At 61.7% G+C, this 21471-nt stretch overlaps 2 protein-coding genes and 1 long non-coding RNA gene across 3 annotated transcripts; 2 read left to right on the top strand and 1 right to left on the bottom strand.

Moving 5' to 3' along the window:
• The first annotated feature begins 2765 nt into the window (after positions 1 to 2765).
• Positions 2766 to 4348, top strand: LOC121495997 (3-galactosyl-N-acetylglucosaminide 4-alpha-L-fucosyltransferase FUT3-like). Its single transcript, XM_041764164.1, has one exon. It carries the CDS (start codon positions 3197 to 3199, stop codon positions 4346 to 4348), a length of 1152 nt encoding a protein of 383 aa, XP_041620098.1. The 5' UTR covers positions 2766 to 3196.
• Positions 4349 to 6911: 2563 nt separating this feature from the next.
• Positions 6912 to 21031, bottom strand: NRTN (neurturin). The gene is made up of 3 exons (XM_041764579.1): positions 20917 to 21031; positions 10208 to 10427; positions 6912 to 7484 (listed from the first exon to the last, which is right to left on the bottom strand). The coding sequence occupies exons 2-3, from the start codon at positions 10374 to 10376 to the stop codon at positions 7066 to 7068; spliced, it is 588 nt and encodes a 195-aa protein (XP_041620513.1). The 5' UTR covers positions 10377 to 10427; positions 20917 to 21031; the 3' UTR covers positions 6912 to 7065.
• Positions 14302 to 17183, top strand: LOC121496217. Its single transcript, XR_005989128.1, has 3 exons — positions 14302 to 15688; positions 16291 to 16344; positions 16697 to 17183. It is a non-coding gene; the product is annotated as an uncharacterized LOC121496217 (long non-coding RNA).
• Positions 21032 to 21471: the final 440 nt, after the last annotated feature.

Here is a 21471-nt window from a genome sequence, read left to right as displayed (position 1 = left end):
CAGACACATATGGGAGAAATATATTATGTATGAGAGAGATATATATGGGAGATATATATTTATGGGAAATACATATATGGGACATATACAAATATGTATATATCATACATATATAGAGATATAAGGGAGATATATATATATGGAGATACATATATATATGGGAGATATATATATAACAGGAGATATATATATATGTGATATATATATATATGTAAGAGAGATATATGTATGTCCCATCTTATTTATCCATTCATCAGTGGATGGACACTTGGCTTCTTCCATAATTTGGCCATTGCAAATAATGCTGCAATAAACATAATGGTATCTTTGCAAATTAGTGTCTTCATCTTCTTTGCAAATACCTAGTAGAGGCATTCCTGGATCATATGGTACTTTCATTTTTACTTTTCTGAGGAACCTCCGTACTGTTTTCCACAGTGAACGCACCAGTTTTCATCCCCACCGACAGTACCTAAGGGTGCTTTTTCCCTACGTCCTCGCCATCAATGTTGTCTCTTGTGTTGTTGATTTTAGCCGTTCTGATGGTGTGAGCCGATATTGCATTGCCATTTGCATTTGCATTTCTCTGGTAATGTGTGACGCTGAGCACCTTTTCATGTGTCCGTTGGCCATCTGGACGTCTTCTTTGGAGAAACATCTGTTCGCGTCGTCTGCCCGTTTTTAAGTGGATTGTTGTTGTTTGGTGCTGTTTTGTGTTAGATGCTTATATATTTAGGGTGCTAACCCCTAATCAACTGTGTCACTTGCAAATACCTTCTCCCATCCCGTAGGTGTCTTGGTATGTTGGTTTGTGTCATTCATTGCACAGAAACTTTTTATTTTGATGTAGTCCCAATAGTTTATTTTTAATTTTATTTCCTTTGCCTCGGGAGTCCTATCTAGAAAAACGTTGCTATGGCTGATGTCAGAGACGTTACCGCCTGTGCTTTCTTCTAGGATTTTTATAGTTTCAGGTCTCACATTTAGGTCTTTAATCCATTTTGAGTTTATTTTGGGGCATACTGTACGAAAGTGGTCCAGTTTCATTCTTTTGCATGTAGCTGTCCAGCTTTCCCAACACCAAATGCAGAAGAGACTCTCCTTTTCCCCATTGCCTATGCTTGCCTCCTTTGTGGAAGATTAATTGACCATTTAATGATGGATTTATTTCTGGACTTGAATAAGTGGCTTTATTCACTCTTCGCAGCTGCCTAGTATTTTATTGTAACAAGAGACCCCAGTTTGACCAGTCCCACACTGACGGATGTGAAGCTCCTCCAGAACACCCTGGTAGGCACGTCTGGCATTTGGGCCAATCCCTCGACATAGGGTTGGTGCATTTTAAATTATGATATTTCCCACGAGCTATCCTTTCTTAGAAATTTTAGAGTAGCGTGTTACTTTTTTTTTTAAGACTTTATTTATTCATGAAAGACGCAGAGAGAGAGAGAGGGAGGCAGAGACACAGGCAGAGTGAGAGGGAGGCTCCCTACGGAGAGCCTGATGTGGGACTCGATCCCTGGACCCCAGGATCACCCCCTAGAGTATCACATACTTTTGATAGAAAAGTAATGGAAGCCACCCGTTGCTTAATATTTTTCTAGTAGCCACATTTGAAGAAATGCAAAACAACCAGTGAAATTAATTTTAGTAAGGTTGTCTTCAACTCAATAGATTCTAACTAGTATTATTTCCATGAGTAATTGATATAAAAATTATTAAGATATTTATATCGACTCTTTGTACACCAGGGAAAGCCGGTGGTCTTTTACACTTGGGTCATCCCGAATTTCAACACTCAGTTTTCATCGGCGATCCTCGCTGTGTATTTAGATTCCCTAAGGGGGACAGTTGAAGAAGCAGTTTGCACATCCAGGATGTTCCAAACATACTCCATTGAATTGACCATCCGAGGTGGTTTTTGGTTTTGTGTTTTCTCTTTTTATTTAAACATTTTACTTTTAAGTCATCTCTGTAACCAGCAAAAGGCTTGAACTCACAACCCCGACATCAAGACAGGCATGCTCTACCCACTGAGCCACGAGGGGACCTACTTTCTCTATTGAGGTTGTTTTAGATTCACAGAAGACAGTATCAGTTGTTAAATCTAAATCAGATTAAAATCTGCTGTTTCAAAGACCCCAGGGCCACCTGGCCCGGGCTCCACAGCCTTACGAGGCCAGCGGCCACTGACTTCCAAGGTGCGGGGACAGAGCCGTTCCCCATCCCAGAGAGCCCCGGGGTGGACGGTGCCCGCTCTATGTGGAGCTCCACCTGCAAAGTGGGAGAGGAGTTGGGGGGTTAGGTTAGGAGGGGAGACTTTGGGTCTGGATCCTAATGGCTCTAGCGGGGTGTACTTGGGCAAGAGCCGTGCACGTGTATCTGAACCTCACTATTGTCCTGTGTACAGTGGGCAATCCAGGGCGGCGGGAAGCCGGGCAGGCAGAGACAAGGTTCTAGATTTCTTACCCCAGGGGTTGGGGTCTGGATCCAGGGAGGACATTGTGACCGTCTGCGGGGTCAGCTAGGACCCAGGAAAGGAGGCACGTGGAACACCCGGGATCACCCAGGACAGGCCCAGGGGGCTCTCTCTCTGAGCACTACAGACCCAAGGCAGGTAACACATCAAGCTCACACTGGCATCCCTAACACTTCCTGCGCTCTCCCCACAAACGGGCCAGGCTCTCCTGCACCCCAGGCCTCTCACTGGGCTGTTCCCTTAGATAGGAACACCTTGTACCCCAAGCTCTCTGGTCCTGGTGAGCTCTTGCCTAACCTACAAGGCCCAAGCCCACTGTAGCCCTCCCAGACAGAGACCTGGGTTCAAGCCTCCACTCCGGGGCAGTAGGGAAGACTCTGGCAAAGGCTGGGAGGGGCAAGGGCAAGGGCAAGGTGGGACATGAGAGCCCTGGGGGCTACTCCACCTCCCTGGGACCCCTCCCCGGATTCAGAGGCTGCAGAGCCTGGGCTCTGGGGCCAGACTCCACTGCTGGGATTCCAGCTATGCCTTTGTCTCCCACCGAGTCACCTGGCCTCAGGTGGCTCATCTGTAAACTTGCAAAGAGCAACAGTGCTCACCTCAGGACTCAAGAATGTCACTTGGGAAACCCAGGTTTGTGGGCAGGCGTGGGCTTCACGGTTCCTATCACTGATGCTGTCCCTGCTCCCCCCACCCCTCCCCCAGCTGCACTGATCCATGGATCCACACAACCTGGCCAAGATCCGATGTCCCTGGCGCCACTATCTCTTCGGGGTGCTGTTCCAACTGCTTTTGGCTCTGTGTTTCTTCTCTTACATGCGTTGGTCCCAGGAAGAGCCCGTGTGGTCCTTCATGTCCAGGACCAACACAGCAGAGTCTCCCACCACGGCTCCCAACGGGTCGGCAGGCCCAGTGACCTCCCAAGGGGCACCCTGCCAAGCCACTGGTGGGTCCTCTGCCCGCGGGCCCCTGCTGCTCCTGCTGTGGACATGGCCATTCCACAACCCTGTGGCTCTGTCCCCCTGCTCAGATATGTGGCCGGGCACGACCGACTGCCGGCTGACTGCCAACCGCAGCGTGTACCCTGAGGCAGACGCAGTCCTGGTGCATCACCGAGAGGTCAGCTACAGGCCGAAGGAGCAGCTCCCGACGTCGCCCCGGCCACCTGGCCAGCGCTGGGTCTGGTTCAGCATGGAATCGCCCAGCCACTGCGCTCAGCTGAAGGCCTTGGATGGATATTTCAATCTCACCATGTCCTACCGCAGAGACTCGGACATCTTCACGCCCTACGGCTGGCTGGAGCCATGGCCGGGCCAGCCAGCCGTGCCCCCGGTCAACGTCTCGGCCAAGACAGAGCTGGTGGCCTGGGTGGTGTCCAACTGGAGGGAGGACTCGGTAAGGGTGCGGTACTACCACGGGCTGCAAGCTCACGTCCCAGTGGATGTGTACGGACAGCGCCACAAGCCTCTGCCGCAGAGGGACATGATGCAGACGCTGTCCCGATACAAGTTCTACCTGGCTTTCGAGAACTCCTTGCATCGCGACTACATCACGGAGAAGCTGTGGAGGAATGCCCTGGACGCCTGGGCCGTGCCCGTGGTGCTGGGCCCCAGCAGGAAGAGCTATGAGCAATTCCTGCCTGCCGACGCCTTCATCCACGTCGACGACTTCCAGAGCGCCAAGGACCTGGCCCAGTATCTGCTGTCCCTGGACAAGGACGACGCCCGCTACCTCGCCTACTTCCGCTGGCGGGAGACACTGCGGCCTCGAACCTTCAGCTGGTCCCTGATGTTCTGCAAAGCCTGCTGGCGGCTGCAACAGGAGTCCGCCTACCAGACGGTGCCCAGCATAGCCTCCTGGTTCACCTGACGGGCAGCTTGGGCCCGGGCTGCTCCGCACCACACCTGCTGGGCACCTCACCTGCCTGGGACTCATCCGCTGCGGGAGGGGCGTCTTCACCTCCTGGGAATGACACCTGCCAGGAATCCCACCTGCCTGGGACCTGGGTGGCTGGAGAGCTCACTGGCCTGGGACTTCAGCTACCACACTCTGAACCAGGAGATGGGCTCCTTACCTGGATTGGGGACCTTACCTGCTGGGGCCTCAATCCTGGGGGTCTCAGCTGCTGGGGACTTTGGCTGTCGGTGAGCACATGGCTGGGGATCGGCACCCAGACACCTAGCCTCACTGGGACTCACCTGCGAGGAGCCCCACCAGCTGCGGTGCCCCTGCTACACACCTCGCCCACTAACGCCTCACCCCAGGCAACTGGCCGTGGGGTCCCGCTCCCCGGTGATGGGTCAGCTGGGTCTGGGAGTGGTCACCTTGCTGTTGTGGACTGCCCGGGGGGCACGCCGATGGGCAATACTGGCACCATTCTCCAGATGGGAATGCTCTGGTAAACCCGGTGTCTTCTCCCTGATTCCAGAACAGCCGTTCTCACCCCAGGGTGACTCTGCCTTCCAGGGCGCCCTCGGCAAAGTGTTGGGAGGCTTGTGGTGGTCACAGCTGCACATGGCCTGATAGCACCCAGTGGGTGGGGGTCGGGGATGCCGATCCACAGCTCACAGGCCCCCCAGTGCCCCGACAACCAAGAGTGGCTTGGTCGCCAATGTCAAGAGGTGGAAAAACCCTGAGGTCAAGCCCGACAGTGGGGAGTGTGGGTGAAGACCAGGCAGTCTGGGTTCAGGGGGGCAGGCCCTGCCAGCAAAGGTGAGGGGGAAGACCGTGGGAGCCGTGAGAGTGTGTGACAAGTGGTGACCCATGAGTCTGCGAGTGAGACCACTGGCTCCAGTACCCCACGGGGTGCCGGCAAACACCTGACCCCTGTGATTTGCCCCCGAGGGCTGTGTCCCTTCTAGTGTGACGGTGAGTGACGACTCAGCATACGCATATGGACTGCGTGAGCGCATGTGATCCAATGGGCTCAGCCCCACGGAGCTCCACACTGTGCTGCCTGTGTGTGTGTGTGTGTGTGTGTGTGTGTTGTGCAAGGGAGTGCTGTGCACCACAGAGAATCCCAGGCCTGGGGTCCGTGGGGGCAGCTGAGTTCTGCTCCAATTCCCTGGTGGGCTGGGCCAGCGCCCTGTGGTTGGGCTGTTGGAACTGACTGGGAGACCAGGAGGCTGAGGTGCCAGGGGGCCTTGAGAGGGTGAGCACACAGCCGTCTCACACCCGCGTCCACACACGCACACACTGGCCTCAGGGGCAGCCAACCTGCGTTCCAAGGTCACTTTCCCACTAGTGCATCAGGGGCTCAGTAACTTCCACCTCTGTGGCTCAGGGCCATCTGGGATGGGGAAACTGAGGCTTGGCTTCTACTCGAGCAGACGGGGACCCCGGCTTGTCTGCCACGGCTGGGCTGAGACAGCCCAAACAGAGGGGGCATCCACCACCCCAAAGCTCAGAGTCAGGAGACTGTGCAAGGCTGGGTGGGGAGCCCAGCCACCCTCAGCCCTAAAACTGCCTTCCCAGCAGACCACCCATGGGCTGGGGCCTGGCTGCCAGGCCCTGCTCCCAGGAACCCCTGGAAGTCCTGCCTGTTACCTGCCTCGGGGTGTCAGCTGCAGCCGGGGACTGGGGTGGGGGGGAACTGGGGAGTGGCCTGCTGGGCTGGATCATCCTTCACGGGGCAGCTTCTGCTTTGGGCCCTCAGGGTTCCCAATGGGGACCGGGTCTGGGAAAGGCCTGGTGCTGAGGAGACGGCCCTGAGCTCAGTGTCAGGGAAGCAGGGGGGAGGTCATTCTAGGGGAACAGTGGGGAGGGAAGGGGCTGCTCCCGGAGCCCCGGTGGGGGCGAGGGCAGAGGGGAAGAGCAGTGTGGGCTGCAGAGGGGCTTGTGCCCTCCAGAGGCCACTCTGACCGGCAGGAGTGGGGGCTCCCTGCCCACAGGTCTGCAGGGTGTCAGCCCCTGCCGCGCCCCTCCCGGGACCCACCCAGCCTCCCCTTGGTCTGGGAACCCCAGCACCCCGCTGTGTCCCGGACCTGCCAAGCAGCAAGGTGACACCGCTTTTTCTGTCCTCCTCGCGGACGCGTCGTCAATCCCCCCGAGCTGCGGCCAGGGCTTTTATGGGACCAGGACCTGGTCCCTGGGGACGGCTCCGCCCCAGCAGGCGCCGGTTTCGGCCTGGACGGGCCTGGCGGCCGCCCCAGACCTATCCCCACAGGGAGACGCGCAGCGCACATGTATTTTTAGCAAGTGAAAAGAGATAGTGGCTGTGAGTTCACGCCGGTGGGGGCGGACGGGGCCTGAGCACGCCCGTGGGGACGGAGGCCTGGTCCACCTGGACCTCTGACTCGTCATCGGCACCGGGTGCCCGTCCCATCCCGGGCCGCACCTTACGGGCGGGACCCGTCCCCTGTCCCCTGTCCCGGTGCAGCTGGTCCCCCCCCGCCACGCCCCGGGCCCCGGGACGCGGAATCACGAGCCAGGCTCCGTCTTCCACACTTTACTCGGTGCAGGTGCTGCAGACTCGCGAGGCCCCCGCCGCCCCCGCCGCCCCCGCCGCGCACGCGCAGTCCCCCGCGGGGCTCGCCAGGCGGGACGCGGGGCGCCCTGGCCGCCGCCCGCCCGCCGCGGAGGTAGGGTCACACGCAGGCACACTCGCGCGCCGACAGCTCGTGCACCGTGTGGTAGCGGCTGTGCGCGTCCAGGAAGGACACCTCGTCCTCGTAGGCCGTCGGGCGGCAGCAGGGCTGCGCGCGCACCCGCTCCCGCCGCACGCGCCGCCGCTGGCGGAGCCGCCGCAGCCCCAGGTCGTAGACGCGCGCCGCCGCCTCGCAGGCGCCTGCGCAGTAGCGGAACAGCACCGTCTCGTCGGACGCGTAGCCCAGGCCCAGCTCGCTCACGCGCACCTCGAGCTCGCGCAGCCCGCACGGCCGACTCCCGGTCCGCGCGCGCCTCCGCCGGGGCCCCGCCCGCCGGCGCGGTCCTGCGGCCCCGCCGGCCCAGGGCGTCAGCTGGCGCAGCTCCACGGCGTCCGGGGCGCCCTGCAGCAGCGCTCGATCTGCGAGGACAGGGAGGGAAGGGGGTGGCTGGGGGCCGCCGGGTCCCCGACCGCAGGGCGCCCCCGCCTGCAGCCCGCGCTGGGCCCGCTCGCTACCAGCAGCCCGCGCTGGACCCCGCCGACGGGGCCGCTCAGGGCCGGCGCCCCTCCCCGGGGCTCTGGAGCGCTTTGCACCTGCGCCACGGTGAGCCGAGCTGACCCTGGTGTCCCACTCCCTGTGGTCACCCCCTCCTCACTGTGACCTGTGCCTACGAAGCCTTGCACGGGGGGTTCTTCTCCGTTCACTGAGCTGCTCCCACCTCTTTGCAGAGAAGAGAGGGAAGACTCAGCTGGGGGGGTTGTGATCCCAATCCCTGTCCCTGCTTGGCCCCAGTGCCTCCCCCCCCCACCCCCCGTGCTGGGATGCCTCCCGAAACTGGTGTACCCTTTCGGACCGAATTCGGGAGCTACAGCCCATGCTCCAAGCCGCTCACCCTTTGGCTGAGCTGTTGCAGTCTCTGGCTCACTATATGGGGGCCCCACCCCCAAACCCACGCAAGTCCCTCTTGCTGCACCGTGTGCAGGGATTCAGTTTCTCCAACCATAGCACCAAGTCGGGGGTTTGAGCAGGTCAGAACGTGCAGACGAGCCGCAGGCACTGAAGCCTGCATGTGAGGGTCCGGAGGGGTGGGGTCCTCGCTGAGGCAGCAGCCAATATCACCGTCCCCCCCCCCCCATAATACAGGACAGGTACCTGGGCATCCAATAGGGCAGAGACTTGCCCAAGGCCAAGCATTAGCAGGTGGCAGAGAGAGGGACGAGGCCAAACAGCCTTCTTCCCCATTCCAGCACGTGCCCAAGTTTGGCCCACGTCCAACCCTGTGCTCCCACGGTTGCCAGGAGGTGCCCGGAGTCACAGATTCCCAGGGCCCGGGAGCCTAAATTTATTTCCAGACAGCTGTGCTGCCCCCGTCCTCTGCAGCCCTGGGACAGATGGGCAGATGTGGCAAATTCAGGGGCGCTGGGAGAGGAACTGCACTCAGGGGCTCCCAGCTGCTGAGCGGGTGGCAGGCATGCTTGCGGCTGGGAGAGGATCTTGAGTTGATCCCCCACGTCCCTAAGGTTGGCACCCCTGGCTCTCAAAGCAGAAAGCTCACATGAAGTCCCAAAGAGAGGGGACTGTGTGTGTGTGTGTGTGTGGGGGGGGGGTCTCAGGAATCAGACAAACCTTGCTCTGAGCCTCGCTCTTCCACTTTAGGCCTGTATAAATTCAGGCATGTGATGGCCCTGCTCTGTGCCTCAGTTTACCTGTCTGCTCAAGGATTCTTGCAAAGTCCGATTTGGCTGAACTGGGTCAGTGGATGGCAGGGATCCACTGAGCAAGTCTCCAGTTCTTGAAGCCCAGGGGCCAGAGCTGGGTGGCCAAGCGGCCGCTCTGGGGTTAGGTTCAAGCCTGCCTCACCTTACCTAGGGTACCCTAACATCCCACCAGTAATGGCCTCACCCCTAAGGTATGCATCTACACAGTTATTCCAGGGGGCAGGGGCGGGGAGGGGGAGGCAGCCAGATACAGTACAGATGCCCAGCTGAATTTGAATTTCAGATAAACAGTGAATAATCTCTTAGTATATCTGTCCCTGCCTCCCTCCAGCAGGCCTGGCCACCTGCACAGGGTCTGGAGCACAAAGAGGAGATCAGCAGTAGCTCCCCCCACCCCCTCCCCATCCTGCGCTGCCACCCCCCGAGCCTGAAATTCCACCATCAGCGCTTTGGTCTCAGGCTCACCCTTGGGACCCCGGGGGGAGGGTGGGGGGGATCAGCGGCCACTCCTCCCCTTGGTGGGTAGGGCTGTGCCCAGGGACGGGATGCAGGGGGGCCAGCACCCGCCCATGGGCCTAGACCCTTCCTGGTGCCTGAGTCCCGGAGGCGGTGCCCCCGGGTTCCACTCCCCGCACTGGGGTTTGGTGGCCCCACGCGGGGCTCCGGACCCGGGGTCCTGGACAGGGCTTCGGGGCCTGCAGGAGGAAGCGCGGGCGGAAGTGGAGCCCGTGCCCGAGGCCACCCTTGTCCATTGTGAGGACGAGAAAGGACTGTGTGGAGCGGCAGGGCGGGCGCCGACTCGCACGCGGGCCCCACGCACGCGCTGCGCCCTCACCTCGGGCTCCCGCGCGGACCGAGCGCGCGCGCCAGGTCCGGACCCCGCCCCGCCCCCAGGTGGGCGTGGCCTGAGCAGGGGCGGGGCCGGGCTGGGGGCGGGGCGGCCTGGCCCCTGTGCGCCTGCACTTCCACGTGCGCGCCCCCGGCACCTCCCGCGGCGTCTCTCCCACCCTGGTGCGTGTCCCGGGCTCGGTGCGTCCCTGTCTCGGTCTCTCTCTGCATTTCTAGGTCTCTCGGGGTCTCCCCCCAACCCGTCCCTGTCCACCCGCAGAGCGTTGGGCCTCGGGTCCTGCCTCCTCGTCCCCACGCCCTGGGCTGCGCGGTGGAGGCCGCTGGGGTCTCATCTCCGGTGGCGCCCTGGCCCCGCAGCCCCGGAGCCTCGTTCCCGGTGACAGCGGAGCCCAGAGACCCAGCACCCAGCACCACGCCCCCACCCCGCCCGCCTTCCCCTGCCCACCCCCCCACCACCCCCGCCAGGCCGTTGCGCGGATTTGCGCCCTCCCTCCAGCCCGCTCCTCTCAGCCTGCTTGTGGCCCCTGCAGGAACTTCCACATCGGGCCGCCCCCCCGAGTCGGGGACCCGCTTACACTGGGCCAAGCGGGCGATCCGGGCGTCCAGGGTGCGAGGCGGCCGGCGCAGCGGGGCCAGCGCGGGTCCCAGGCGGTGGCTGAGGAGCAGGCCGTCGCGGCACATCCAGATGGAGAGCACCGAGCTGCAGAGTACCGAGGCCAAGGCTGCCGCCTTCCAGCGCTGCATCCTCGGCCTGCGGGCCCCGGGTGGTCAGCCACGCGGCCTCCGTCCGTCTGCCTGTAGGGAACGCACGCGAACAGGGCGCTGGGCCAGGCACCGGGGCACGGCGGGGCCCCTGATTTCCATCCACTTCTGCGTAATGATCAGTCACGACGTCCACACGATTCATCAAGAACCCGCTGCACAAGGTTGTGAAAAATGCTGCCCACGAAGAGGGCGGGTGCCGAGCGGGCCGCGGCAGGGGGAGCACCCCCATGCGGGGTCCCACAGCGCTTCCCTCAATAGCCATGGAAGTTGAGACCCGAGCAAGGAGGAGGGCATCTCAGCCAGGCACAGGGCACTGGCATCGCAGCAGCGGGGAGCAGCCGGTGCAAGGGCCCGAGCCTGGACCAACGGGGGCCCATGCAGCCTGAGGCCGCGGTGGTGGAGCCCAGTAGGCTTGGGGGCAGCGTGGAGGGAGGTGTGGGCGCCCCAGCAGGGGGCACTGTGGGACCAGGGGGTGGAGCTGAGATGGTGCTTAGAGCACAGCTTGAGAGGCAGGAGCCCTGGGGTCGAGGGTGCCCCTTCCACGTTGGGGGCCTCGGGTGTGCAGCCCCGCCCCTCTCTGAGCAGGTAAAGTGACGCCCGCAAGCGGCCCCGGCACCCCGGCCTGTGCACTGTGCGGTCCTCCCACCCGGCACATCGCCCCTGCACCGCCTCGTCCCCTCTCCGCTCCCTGCTCCGTCTCGCCTTGGACGGGGCGGGCGTCTCCCCCGAGGCCTCGCCCCCAGCCCCGGGCCCCCGGGGTGGCCTGAGCGTGCCCCATTCGGGCACCGACGCAGGGTGCCGGCCCGCAGGTCGCGGCGCGCTCGCTGCACACAGTAGGTGCCCTGACGCCTGCGCACCGGCGCCACCCCGCGGAGCCGCTCCCCGCCGCCGCCGCCGCCGCGGCCCCAGCCCGCGTTTACATTCCCGGGCGGCCGCCTGGTGTCGGGCCGCGCGGGGCCTGGCCGCCCGCCCGGTGTAAACATTTACACGGATCGCTGAGAGCCGGGCTGGACGCCGCTCAGCGCCCGCGCGGGGCTGTGGGGGGCCGGGCGCCCCCACGCGCTCCCCGGGCCACTGCGCCGAGCCCGCGCTTGCTGCGTTTGCATTTCGGTTTGCGTGGACCCTGCACGGGGGAGGGGGGTCGGCGCGTCTGGAGACGCCTGTCCCCGCCAGCCCCGCCCCCCGCCCGCCCCAGGGAAGCCCTGGAGCTGGACCGTAGCAGGGGACAGTGATTAAGCGCCTGCTGTGTACCAGCCCGGGTGCTGAGCCCCGAAGGAGGCACCCCGATCTCCGTCTTACAGCTGGGAAACTGAGGCCCCAACAGGTAGGGGCTTATCCAAGGGCGCAGCCAGAGGAGCTCTGGGATAGGAACCCGGGTTCTTGGGCAGGACGCCCGCATGGGCTCGGCCGGCTCCGGGCAGATGCTGTGGAGTCCCCCTGAGGACCGGCCAGGCTTGGGGGTGGGTCTGTGTTTGTTGGTGCAGCGAGAAGGAGCTCCCCACAGGGGGCCTGAGGGAAAGCTGGGGCCTCCTGGAGGTGCAGGCCGCTGGAGGGCGCCCGGCCTGCTGGGGGCACACTCTGGCCCGTGTGGCTGGATCAGAGGGAGCAGGGGGCCGGGAGGGGCCCGGGGCAGGTCACCCAGGCCTCGCAGGCCTCGGGGAGAATATCCCATGGTCAAGGTGATCCCGGCAGCCGGGACAGCCTCAGGTGTGGGTGCCCAAACCTGCCCCTCTGCCCTAAAGGAGGGCCTGCCCTGTGCCCCCAACCCCCTGCCCACTGTCCCAGGCGCGTCCTGCGGCGGTCTGCCTCGCTTCCCCGTTGGGCTGGATGGAGGCCCCTGCAGGGAGCCAGCCTCTGCTCCTGTGTGTGCCGAGGGCCTCCCATGGGCGGCGGTGCAGAGGCTGATGGGCCGCGGCCTAGAGCAGGCCCAGTCCAGGGCCCCCGGTGTCCTTGGAGCTGCAGCCCCCCTGGAGCTCTTGGGGGGCAGGCAAGCGGAGGGCCCCGGGCAGAGGGGGCCCAGTAGGTGCGGCTGATAAGCGTCTCCTAACAATGGGCCTTTCAGGAAGGGGGTCACCCAACTGGTTTGTCTCTGGCAAGGGCCTGACCCAGAGGGGTGCTGCGTGTGTGGGGTGTGGCACCGGCCTCGGGGAGGGGGCCACGTGTGCACTCTCAGCTTCTCTGGGTCCTGGAGCCCCCTGGTCCTGGTTGGGGGGTGGGCGCTCACACTCACCCACCCTCAGCTTTCTTGTCCTCAGACACACACTTGGGTGCTCTCACTCCCGTGCACACCCAGACCCTCCTGGCCACACACACTGGGACAGGCTGTCCTCACTGCCTCAAATGCTGTCCCTCTTACATGCCGTGTTGTTGCTCACCAACTCCAACATGATGGGGCTTGCACACTCAGGTGCTTCACATGCACCCGGGCATTTACACGTTGCAACACACACAAGCCCACTAACACACCTACATACACGGGTGGGTGTTTTCACACTTGCATCCAAACAGGAGCACACTTACACGGGAAGGCATTGTCATACACATATTCCAATATTATCACATTCCCAGAAGTTTTTACTATTCACATCTTCAAGTAATATCACGCTGACAGACTAATCACTAATTGGGTGTGTTCACAATCATATAATCAAACATGATTTTACTCCCATATTTGAACACAATCACACACTGTACCATTCTCATAACACACACCTGATCACTACTCGGCTCACATCCCAGTGTCCTGCACTCATATGCTTGAACCTCCACACACAGGCATGTTTACGCTGTCATACGTTATGACAGCCATGTTGACATGCCGGCGTATCTCACACTCACACATGCTCACATGTGAGCATTTTCCACCACACTCACAGGTTATCATATTTGAATACTACCATGCTCACAGACACTAGCATGTTTCCACACTTGTACACTCTCACACTGCACAGGCCAGCTGCCCTTGCCCTTTGGAGCTGTCACAGTCCCATTGTCTCACACTCCCGGCCACTCAGATGTTCTTAGCCTCTTGCACTCTTGGGAGCTCCCACACGAGCGTTTTCACGCTCGTGGGGAAAAATACACATTGTCTCTGGCGTGCTGGCATGGGGAAGAGGCACGGCCACACAGGTGTGCTGCTCCCGAGCCCTCCCCTGGGCCCTAGGACCTGTGCACGCTCATGCACACAAACCTGTGGGCCTGGGGTGTCCCGTATTGTTCACATGCTGGCCTGGCGCCAAACCGGGCCTGCCACCTGCTTGTCTCTGCCATTCTCACATCCTGGCCACACACCCAGACACTCGGGCACACACCTGTGAATGCCCCACTGGTGCCGTTGGGCTCTCAAGTACGGAGGTTCTAGGCACAGAGTGATGGGCACAGAGGCATGATGGGCTGTGAGGCGAAGGGAAGCAGAGGAGGCCGATGACCCAGGAGAGAACTGCCCCGTCCCGGGGACTGGTACGTGGCCCACCTCACCTGCCCGCATCTCAGGAGCCTCCGTGCTCCTGGACAGGGCCTGGCCAGTGGTCTCCTCTCACCTCCCAGAAAATGTCCAGACTCTGGAGGATTCTCACTGCCCAGGGAAGGGAGCACCCTCCTTTCCTGGGGCCGTGACAGCCTGAACTGCAGGAAGTGGTTTCAGGGAGGCCCTCACTTCTAGCTGGAGACCACAGAGTGCCTGGGGCTGAGACAAGGCTCAGACAGGGGTGATGAGTAACCCAGAGTCACACAGCCAGGCAAGCCCTTCCAATCATCCAAGGTAAAGATAGAGTGAGGGTGTGGGCATGTGGGTGTTTCTGGAAGCCTCCTTTGTAGGGCCAAGAAACTCTGCTCATTATCCTGGTGCCCAGGCAACGCCCTGAGGCTCCACCTTTCAGTGGAGCTCCCAGGAGACACAGGCCAGGCATACCTGTTCTCGAGGTCAACAGCCTCCTTCCTGCACAGCTCCTGGCCTCAGGGAGGCACCTGTTTCAGGTGAGGAAGGATGGAAGGGGACACTTCCGTCCATCCACTCATCTCTCCAGTCTGAGGGAGGCCTTGAATTGGGGTCTGCCCCCAGTTGGCAAACTCCTAGGCATCCCTCAGAGCCCTGGGTCCTATTGGTCCTCCTCCAGGAAGCCATCCTGGCTTCCCATCTTGGATCCCCGGCTGTGGGTCCCCCTCTTACCCAGCCAGGCTGGCATAGTTTCTGGGTTCACATCCATCTTCTCCGGACTGAGGGATTTTGGAGGGCTAGGCTGGGCGAGGTCCTTTCAAGGCAAGGGCTGGCTTCAATAATTCTGTTCACACAGGTGTGGGCCTGCTGCTGCTCCTCGGTCTCCACGTGGTGCCTCCCTCCATGTACACCCTCCTCCTCCTCCTCCATCGCACCCCAGGACACCTCCCTGGCCTTCCTATTGGGGATCTCCCTGAAAGGTGCCACCCAGCCCCGCGGGAACAGTAGGGGGGACCCAGAGGAGCTTGGCAGGGGTGCTCGTGGGGCTGTCGTAACTGCCCAAGGGCAGAGCGAGCCAGGCCAAGAAGCCATGAGGGCGGATGTGGGGGGGACCTGTGTCTGAACCCCACAGCGCCGGGGTTCTGGAAGGCTGTCTTCCTTGCTGGATGACACAGTGGCGGGGAGCCTCAGTTTCCCTACCCGTACAGTGAGCTGCCTGGGACACCCCTCCCTCATCTGGGGGGGCGGTGCCCAGCTAATTCAGTGAGGTCCTTTAGGCCTGGCCTCTGACGCGCTCCTGCCTCCAGCGCTGACAGCTCGGGGGCCGGCCCCGGGGCCAACTCCTGGGGCAGCTCTGCACCTCTCCTTCCCCCGACATGGGCCCTGGGGGTTCCAGGGATAGGGAAACTGAGATCGCAGGAGGGGCAGCACTTCGGCCTCTCTCAAGGCAAGACTCAATGGTCCTGCGAAACAAGAAACAAATTCCACAGCCCACAAAAATGTGCCCCCTCCCTGCGAGGCCCCAGGGCCCGGCCCCGCCCCATGGTGGAGATGGGGAGGCCAGGGCAGCCGCGAGCCGGCGACACACATCTGGGGGCAAACCAGGAACATCTGGCTAGTGCAGCTGGTTCCGATGCCGTGTCTGCAGGGGCCTCGTGGGGGGGGGGGTGCAGTCACAAACGCCCCCAGACAACCTTCCAGGCAGAGCCCAGCCTTGCTTCTTTCTCCCCCCCACCCAGAAGCTCTCTGTTGCCTGGTTGCTAGAATCATCGCTGGCTCCCTGCTATTCTGAGAATCAAGTCTGGGCTTCTGAACTTGTCCGAGGGGCTCTGCGTCTGTCTTTGCCAGAGTGAAGGTGAGGGGTGGTTAGACAGAGAGAGTGACTTCTGGGGAGGACTGTGCTGACTGCCCCATGGTAATAATAGTAGTAGTAGTAGTAGTAATAATAATAATAATAATAATAATAATAATAATAATAATAGGGACGCCTGAGCAGCTCAGTGGTTGAGCAAATGCCCGTCTGCCTTTGCTCAGGGCATGATCCCGGAGTCCTGGGATCCCCATAGGAAGCCTGCTTCTCCCTCTGCCTATGTCTCTGCCTCTCTCTGGGTGTCTCTCATGAATAAATAAGTAAAATATTTTTTAAAAATAATAATAATAGGGCAGCTCAGGTGGCTCAGCAGTTTAGTACCTGCCTTCGGCCCAGGGCGTGATCCTAAAGACCCGGGATCGAGTCCCACGTCGGGCTCCCGGCATGGAGCCTGCTTCTCCCTCTGCCTGTGTCTCTGCCTCTCTCTCTCTCTCTCTGTCTCTCAGGAATGAATAAATAAAATCTTAAAAAATAATAATAATAATAGCTAACACTAGCACTAGCACACAGCCCTATGGGTACTGTTCAAGCACTTTCTACATAATAACTCATAGCAAGGTATGGACTGTTTTCTCTCCATTTTGTAGGTCGGGAAACTGGGGTCCAAAGAAGCAAAGTGATTTGCTCCAGATCAAACGAGTGTAAGTGGCCAAGCTGGGATTTGAATACAGATAGTCAGGTGAACTCCTACTCATCCCTCAAAGTCCTGGCCCCAAGACCCCCTCCACGTTCTTCATCTCTGTACCACACAGCCTCTCTCACGGTAATAACATTAATGCCCCCACCACGTTGGCTATTACGCTTATTCAGTGGCGAGCACTGTGCTAAGTGCTTTCCACATGTTTAATGGTCCCCGCAGTCCCTGGAAAAGATGTCATTATTCCCCACGCCGGGAAACTGAGGCGCAGAGTAGAGTCACTTGCTCAAGGTGATACCAAAAATAAGAGGCACCTGGGTGGCTCAGTGGGTTAAGCGTCCAACTCTTGATTTCAGCTGAGGTCACGGTCTCAGGGTCATGGGATGGAGCCCTGCAGGGACCATGTGGAAAAAGCTTGGAAAGAAGAAAGAAGGAAAGGAAGATAGCGGCCGAGCTGAGGTTGAACTTGAGTCTGACTCCAAACTTGTTCTCTCAAATGCCTCCGCAGGCCCTGGGACCTGAGTGGCCCAGGGTAATGCTGAGGGGGACGGCAGCAGCCGGAGGGCATGGCAGGTCCTGCCGTTGGGGGAGTGAAGGGGCTGACGTCCACTGAGAGGACAGGTTTTCCCAAAGACACGCAGCAGAGCAGAACCAGCAAGTAAATAAAGTGCCCACGTGGCAGCAAGCCCAGTGTGCCAGGCCCAGCTCCGCCCCCGACACATCAGACCAAGCCTTCCTGGGCGCCTACTGTGTGCTGGGCCAGCCAGGGAGCTCAAGGGGACCTGTGCCCCACGCTTGCCAAGCTGCCTGTCCAATCAGGGTTTGGGGGGGGGGCGGGTAAGAGAGAAGACATAAATAAATAAATAAATAAATAAATAAATAAATAAATAAATAAATAAATAAAGTAATCTGGATGTCGGCAGCACGACAAAATGACAAAATAAAACAAGGTGAAGTCATAGTGACCGGAGGGGGGTGGGGTGGGTGGGGAGCCTTTTTACGTTGAGCGGCCAAGGGGGCTTCTTGTAGGAGGCAGCATTTGAGCTGAGACCAAGTGAAGATCTGGAGAGTGTTGTAGGCGGAGGGAGCTGCAGGAGCAAAGGGGGGGCAGGGGCAGCATGGGGAGATGAGGTGGGGGGACGACGGGGCCACGCGACCTGCAGGGTCAGCTCTCCATTCCCACCCCCACCCCCACCCCGATGCCCCCACGTGCCCGGGGCCCTCTTCGTGAACCTGCTGCCACGCGAGCGTGTTCTTAGGGAGGCCAGGCTGGGGAGTGTGTGTGGCTGGCCTGTAAAATTCCCACCTTGACCGCAGCAGGCCGGGCCGGGGGGGCAGGAGGGGGCTCCCTGGGGTGGGAGGGATAACAGGATCAGCCTAATCGGGCCTGGCACGGCTGAGCAGCTGCTGTGGGGCCTGGCGGGTGGCACAAGGGACATGGATCCCCGGGGGGGTGGCCAGGAGGGCACCGCACAAAGCGGGCCATGGGACAGCAGGGGGAACAGAGAGGCGCGGACCTCAGATGCCACTCGGACCCTGACATTGGCTTCCTGGGAAGGAGGGCACCCCGAGTCATCTCTTCTACCCCCGTCCCCCCAAGTTCAAAGTCCGCCTCGGGTCCCTGACGCACTGAGCTTTCCAGGCACAAACGGTGCCCTCCCTTTGGGTCTCGGTCTCCCTAACTGGGAAGCGAGACCCACTGGCTGCAGGCAGGACCCCCTTGTCTCATTTCTTCCAGAACCAGCCCGAAGCCTGGTTTCACTTGGACTTGAAGGGAAGATCTTTCCGCTCCTGAATACCTTTGCTTCCTGTCGCCCGCCGGGCTTCCTTCATAGCTGTTACCTCCCCTGAACGTAACCTCTCCCGGAAATAACCCCCCCAAAACCTTCGTGGGACAGTAGCGGTGTGGCCGTTGACGTCACGGCTGGTGGGCCTTGTTCTTCAAGGAAGATAGACTTAGACCGCAGGGCGGAGCCCAGAGTGGGGAACCAAGGGCCTACCAGCTCAGGGTAGGAGGGGTCAGAGGAGACTTCCTGGAGGAGGGACATCGGGGCTGGGGCTATGAAGGATGAGCAGGAGTTTTTGAAGACCTGGCTGGCTGGTCTGGGAGCCTCCCGTCCACTCCCTCACCCACCTCCAGGAGTACCAGGCCCCAGGCCTGTCCTATCCTGTGCGTCATCCTACCACAGAGCGTGGCACGCAGCAGCTCGTTGCTCAGGAAACACATGGGCATGAAGGAAAGATCCCTTTGGCTTGCCCAGTCTCAGTTTTCTCAGCTGCACACTGGGGAGAGCCAGCCTCCCGCCGGGCCCGCCCGATGCCTCCTTGGTGCTCGCTAGGCAGAGGGCAGACCCCAGCTGCCCCCCCCCATCTCCCCACGTGGGCCTCCCCCTGGAGGCCCAGACCGCTCGGCCCTACCTTGGGGACCAGGAAAGATGCGTCTGCAGAAGAATCTATGGTCACAGCAAAGAAGGCTGGGCCCAGGGATGCCAGATGCCTGAAAGACCCGTTCTTCCCTGCCCTGTTTCCAGCCCTAACCTCCAGGATCCGAATGCCCCAGCCCAGTTCTCCCCCTGCCCACCTCTCAGAGTGGTCTCTCCCTCCCACAGTCACCTGGACACTCTGGATTTTCTTTTTTTTTTTCTTTTTTTTTAAATTTATGATAGTCACAGAGAGAGAGAGAGAGAGAGGCAGAGACACAGGCAGAGGGAGAAGCAGGCTCCATGCACCGGGAGCCCGACGTGAGATTCGATCCTGGGTCTCCAGGATCGCGCCCTGGGCCAAAGGCAGGCGCTAAACCACTGCGCCACTCAGGGATCCCTACTCTGGATTTTCTAAAACGAGTCGTGTTATTTTCTGCCTCTGGATCTTTGTCCGTGCAGTTCCTGCTGCCTGGAAGGCCCTTTCTTTTCCCCACTTTGAAAACTCCTACTCATCCTTCACAGCCCCAGCCCCAATGCCCTCTCCTCCAGGAAGTCTCCCTCGATCCTCCTACCCTGAGGTAGGCCCTTTGCTCCCCACTCTGGGCTCCAGCCTGGGGTCTAAGTGTGTCTTCTTTAAAGGACAGGGCCTCCAAGCCCCGCCGCCAACAGTCAGCCACACCATCACCATCCAACATACATGTGGGCGAACAGTCTCTTGATTGTGTCCCTGTGCCTGGCTGCAAACTCGTTCCTTCACCTGCCCCAGACTCTTGAAAGCTGTGTCCTCTGCTTGTTTCCTGAAAGCAGTGATGGTGGAATTTCGGCCACGGTGCCCTGCCACAGAGGGGGATGTTGTGTTCGCGTCCCTGTACCTCTAGAACAATCTCTTTGCAGCTTGTCACTAGGACTAGGCTAGAAGGCCTGAAGGGGTAGGGGGGTTGGGTGGGCTTCGGAACCCTGAACCTCAGAAGATGAAGGGAATGGGGATTGGTGTCCAAAGGGCCCCGAGGCAAGGGGCTGGGGGTGAGGGGAAACGGGCAAAGCTGGGAGTCTTCCCTTGCCGACATCCGCCTAGACCAGTCACGCCCCATCGGGGCTTCCTCAGCCTGGGGCACTTGAAGACAAAGAGTGTCATGGAACACAGAGAGAAGGATTGAGCAGAGACAGGACAGGGCAGGCAGGCAGGAGTGAGTTAAAGTCAGGGGTCGGCCTCCAGCTCCCCCCTCCCAGGACCCTGGCCCTGCCCTTCGGATCTGGGCTGGGGTCCCAGCCTTGCAGGGAACCACAGGCCCAGAGCCCAGCCAGTGACACCACAGTATACGCTGTTGCTTCTTTGGGGACGCGGTCATGGTGCCACCCGGCCTTGCCAGTGGCCTTTTCTTCCTCCAGTCGCACCCCCCAAATCTGCCCAACTGTCTGCACCCGCCCCTGCCTAGTGACTCCTGACCCCACATGCACCTTCTGGGGGAATTCTGCGGCCACCCCGGGGAAGAGATGCCCTTTTTAAAAAAGCCGGGAAGGCACAGCCCCCTCGCCTTCAAAGCCCGTCTTTGCCCTTAAGGGACTACCCTCCCCCCAAAAAGGGTTTCGCGCCCTCTTGTGGCTGCACAGGCGGCTCCCGGAGCCGAGAGAGCCGGGCCCTTACCGGAGGACACCGTGTCCCCGGAGGCGGCGGGGGGAACGCGCCACTGACAGATGTTTACTTCTGCGGCAGCTGGGCCGACGGCGGCTCCCGGCTGGGGTCTGCGGGCCCGACGCCCCCCACGGCCCCCGCGCACCGCGAGGCAGCGCGGGCGCCTGGGGCTCGCCCTCCAGAGGCTGCGGAGGGGGTTCCGGCTGCCCCGCTCCAGCCCGCGTCCAGCCCGCTCCAGCCCGCTCCAGCCCGCTCCAGCCCGCTCCAGACGCACACTTGGAGGTCCGAGGGCGCAGAGGCGCGCCCGCCCCGTCGCACCGGGCCCGGGCCGCCCTGCCCACCTCGCCCCCCCGCCGTGCGCGGACCCGTGGCCCCCAGACCCCGCGCTCATCCACACGCCGGGGCGCGCCAGAGGAGGGAGCTACCGGCCTACCCCGGGCCCTGCAAGCCCCCCACCCCGTGCACCGGGCCGGGCTCCCCCAGCGCCGGCCCCCCCGGGGCCCCGCCTGCCCTTGCTTACCTGCTCGGGGTGCCCGACTGCCCGTCAGTGGTGGCCGCGCCTGCCGCCCGCGCCGGCCCCAGCCCCTGCCCCTGCCGCCGCCACCGCCATCCGGGCCGCCTGGGCCCGCGGCGCCCGGGGGGGCCCGGGCCGGAGGGGGCGGCCGCGGGGGGGACGCGGCGCGGGCCGGCCCATGGGGCCCCCCCGGGCTCGATCAGCCGCGGGCTGCGGCCATCCCGGCCGGGCTGGGGCGGGGGCTGGGGGTGCCCTGGACGGCGGGCGGCGCGGGGCGCGGGGCGCGGGGCGGGGCGGGGCGGGGGGCGCACGGACGGCGCGGGCGGCCTGGGGCGCGGCGCTGGGCTCGGGGCTGCGGCGCGGGGGGCCCGGGCTCTCGGAGCGGCTCCGCGGCGCGCTCTCCCGCCGCCTCCGCCGCTCCCGCCGCGGACGGCGGGGCCGGCTCGGGCCCGGGGGCGGGGCCGGGGGCGGGGCCAGGGGCGGTGGCTCGGGTTTCCCGGGACGGGAGCCGCCCCCGCCCGAGGGGGGGCGGGCGGCGCGCAGGTGGCGGCGGTGCGGGGG

The sequence above is a fragment of the Vulpes lagopus genome, chromosome 7 (assembly GCF_018345385.1).
Source record: "Vulpes lagopus strain Blue_001 chromosome 7, ASM1834538v1, whole genome shotgun sequence".
Classification (NCBI taxonomy): Eukaryota; Metazoa; Chordata; class Mammalia; order Carnivora; family Canidae; genus Vulpes; species Vulpes lagopus.
Note: the sequence above shows the minus strand (reverse complement) of the source record. Positions and strands in the feature narration are given on the sequence as shown.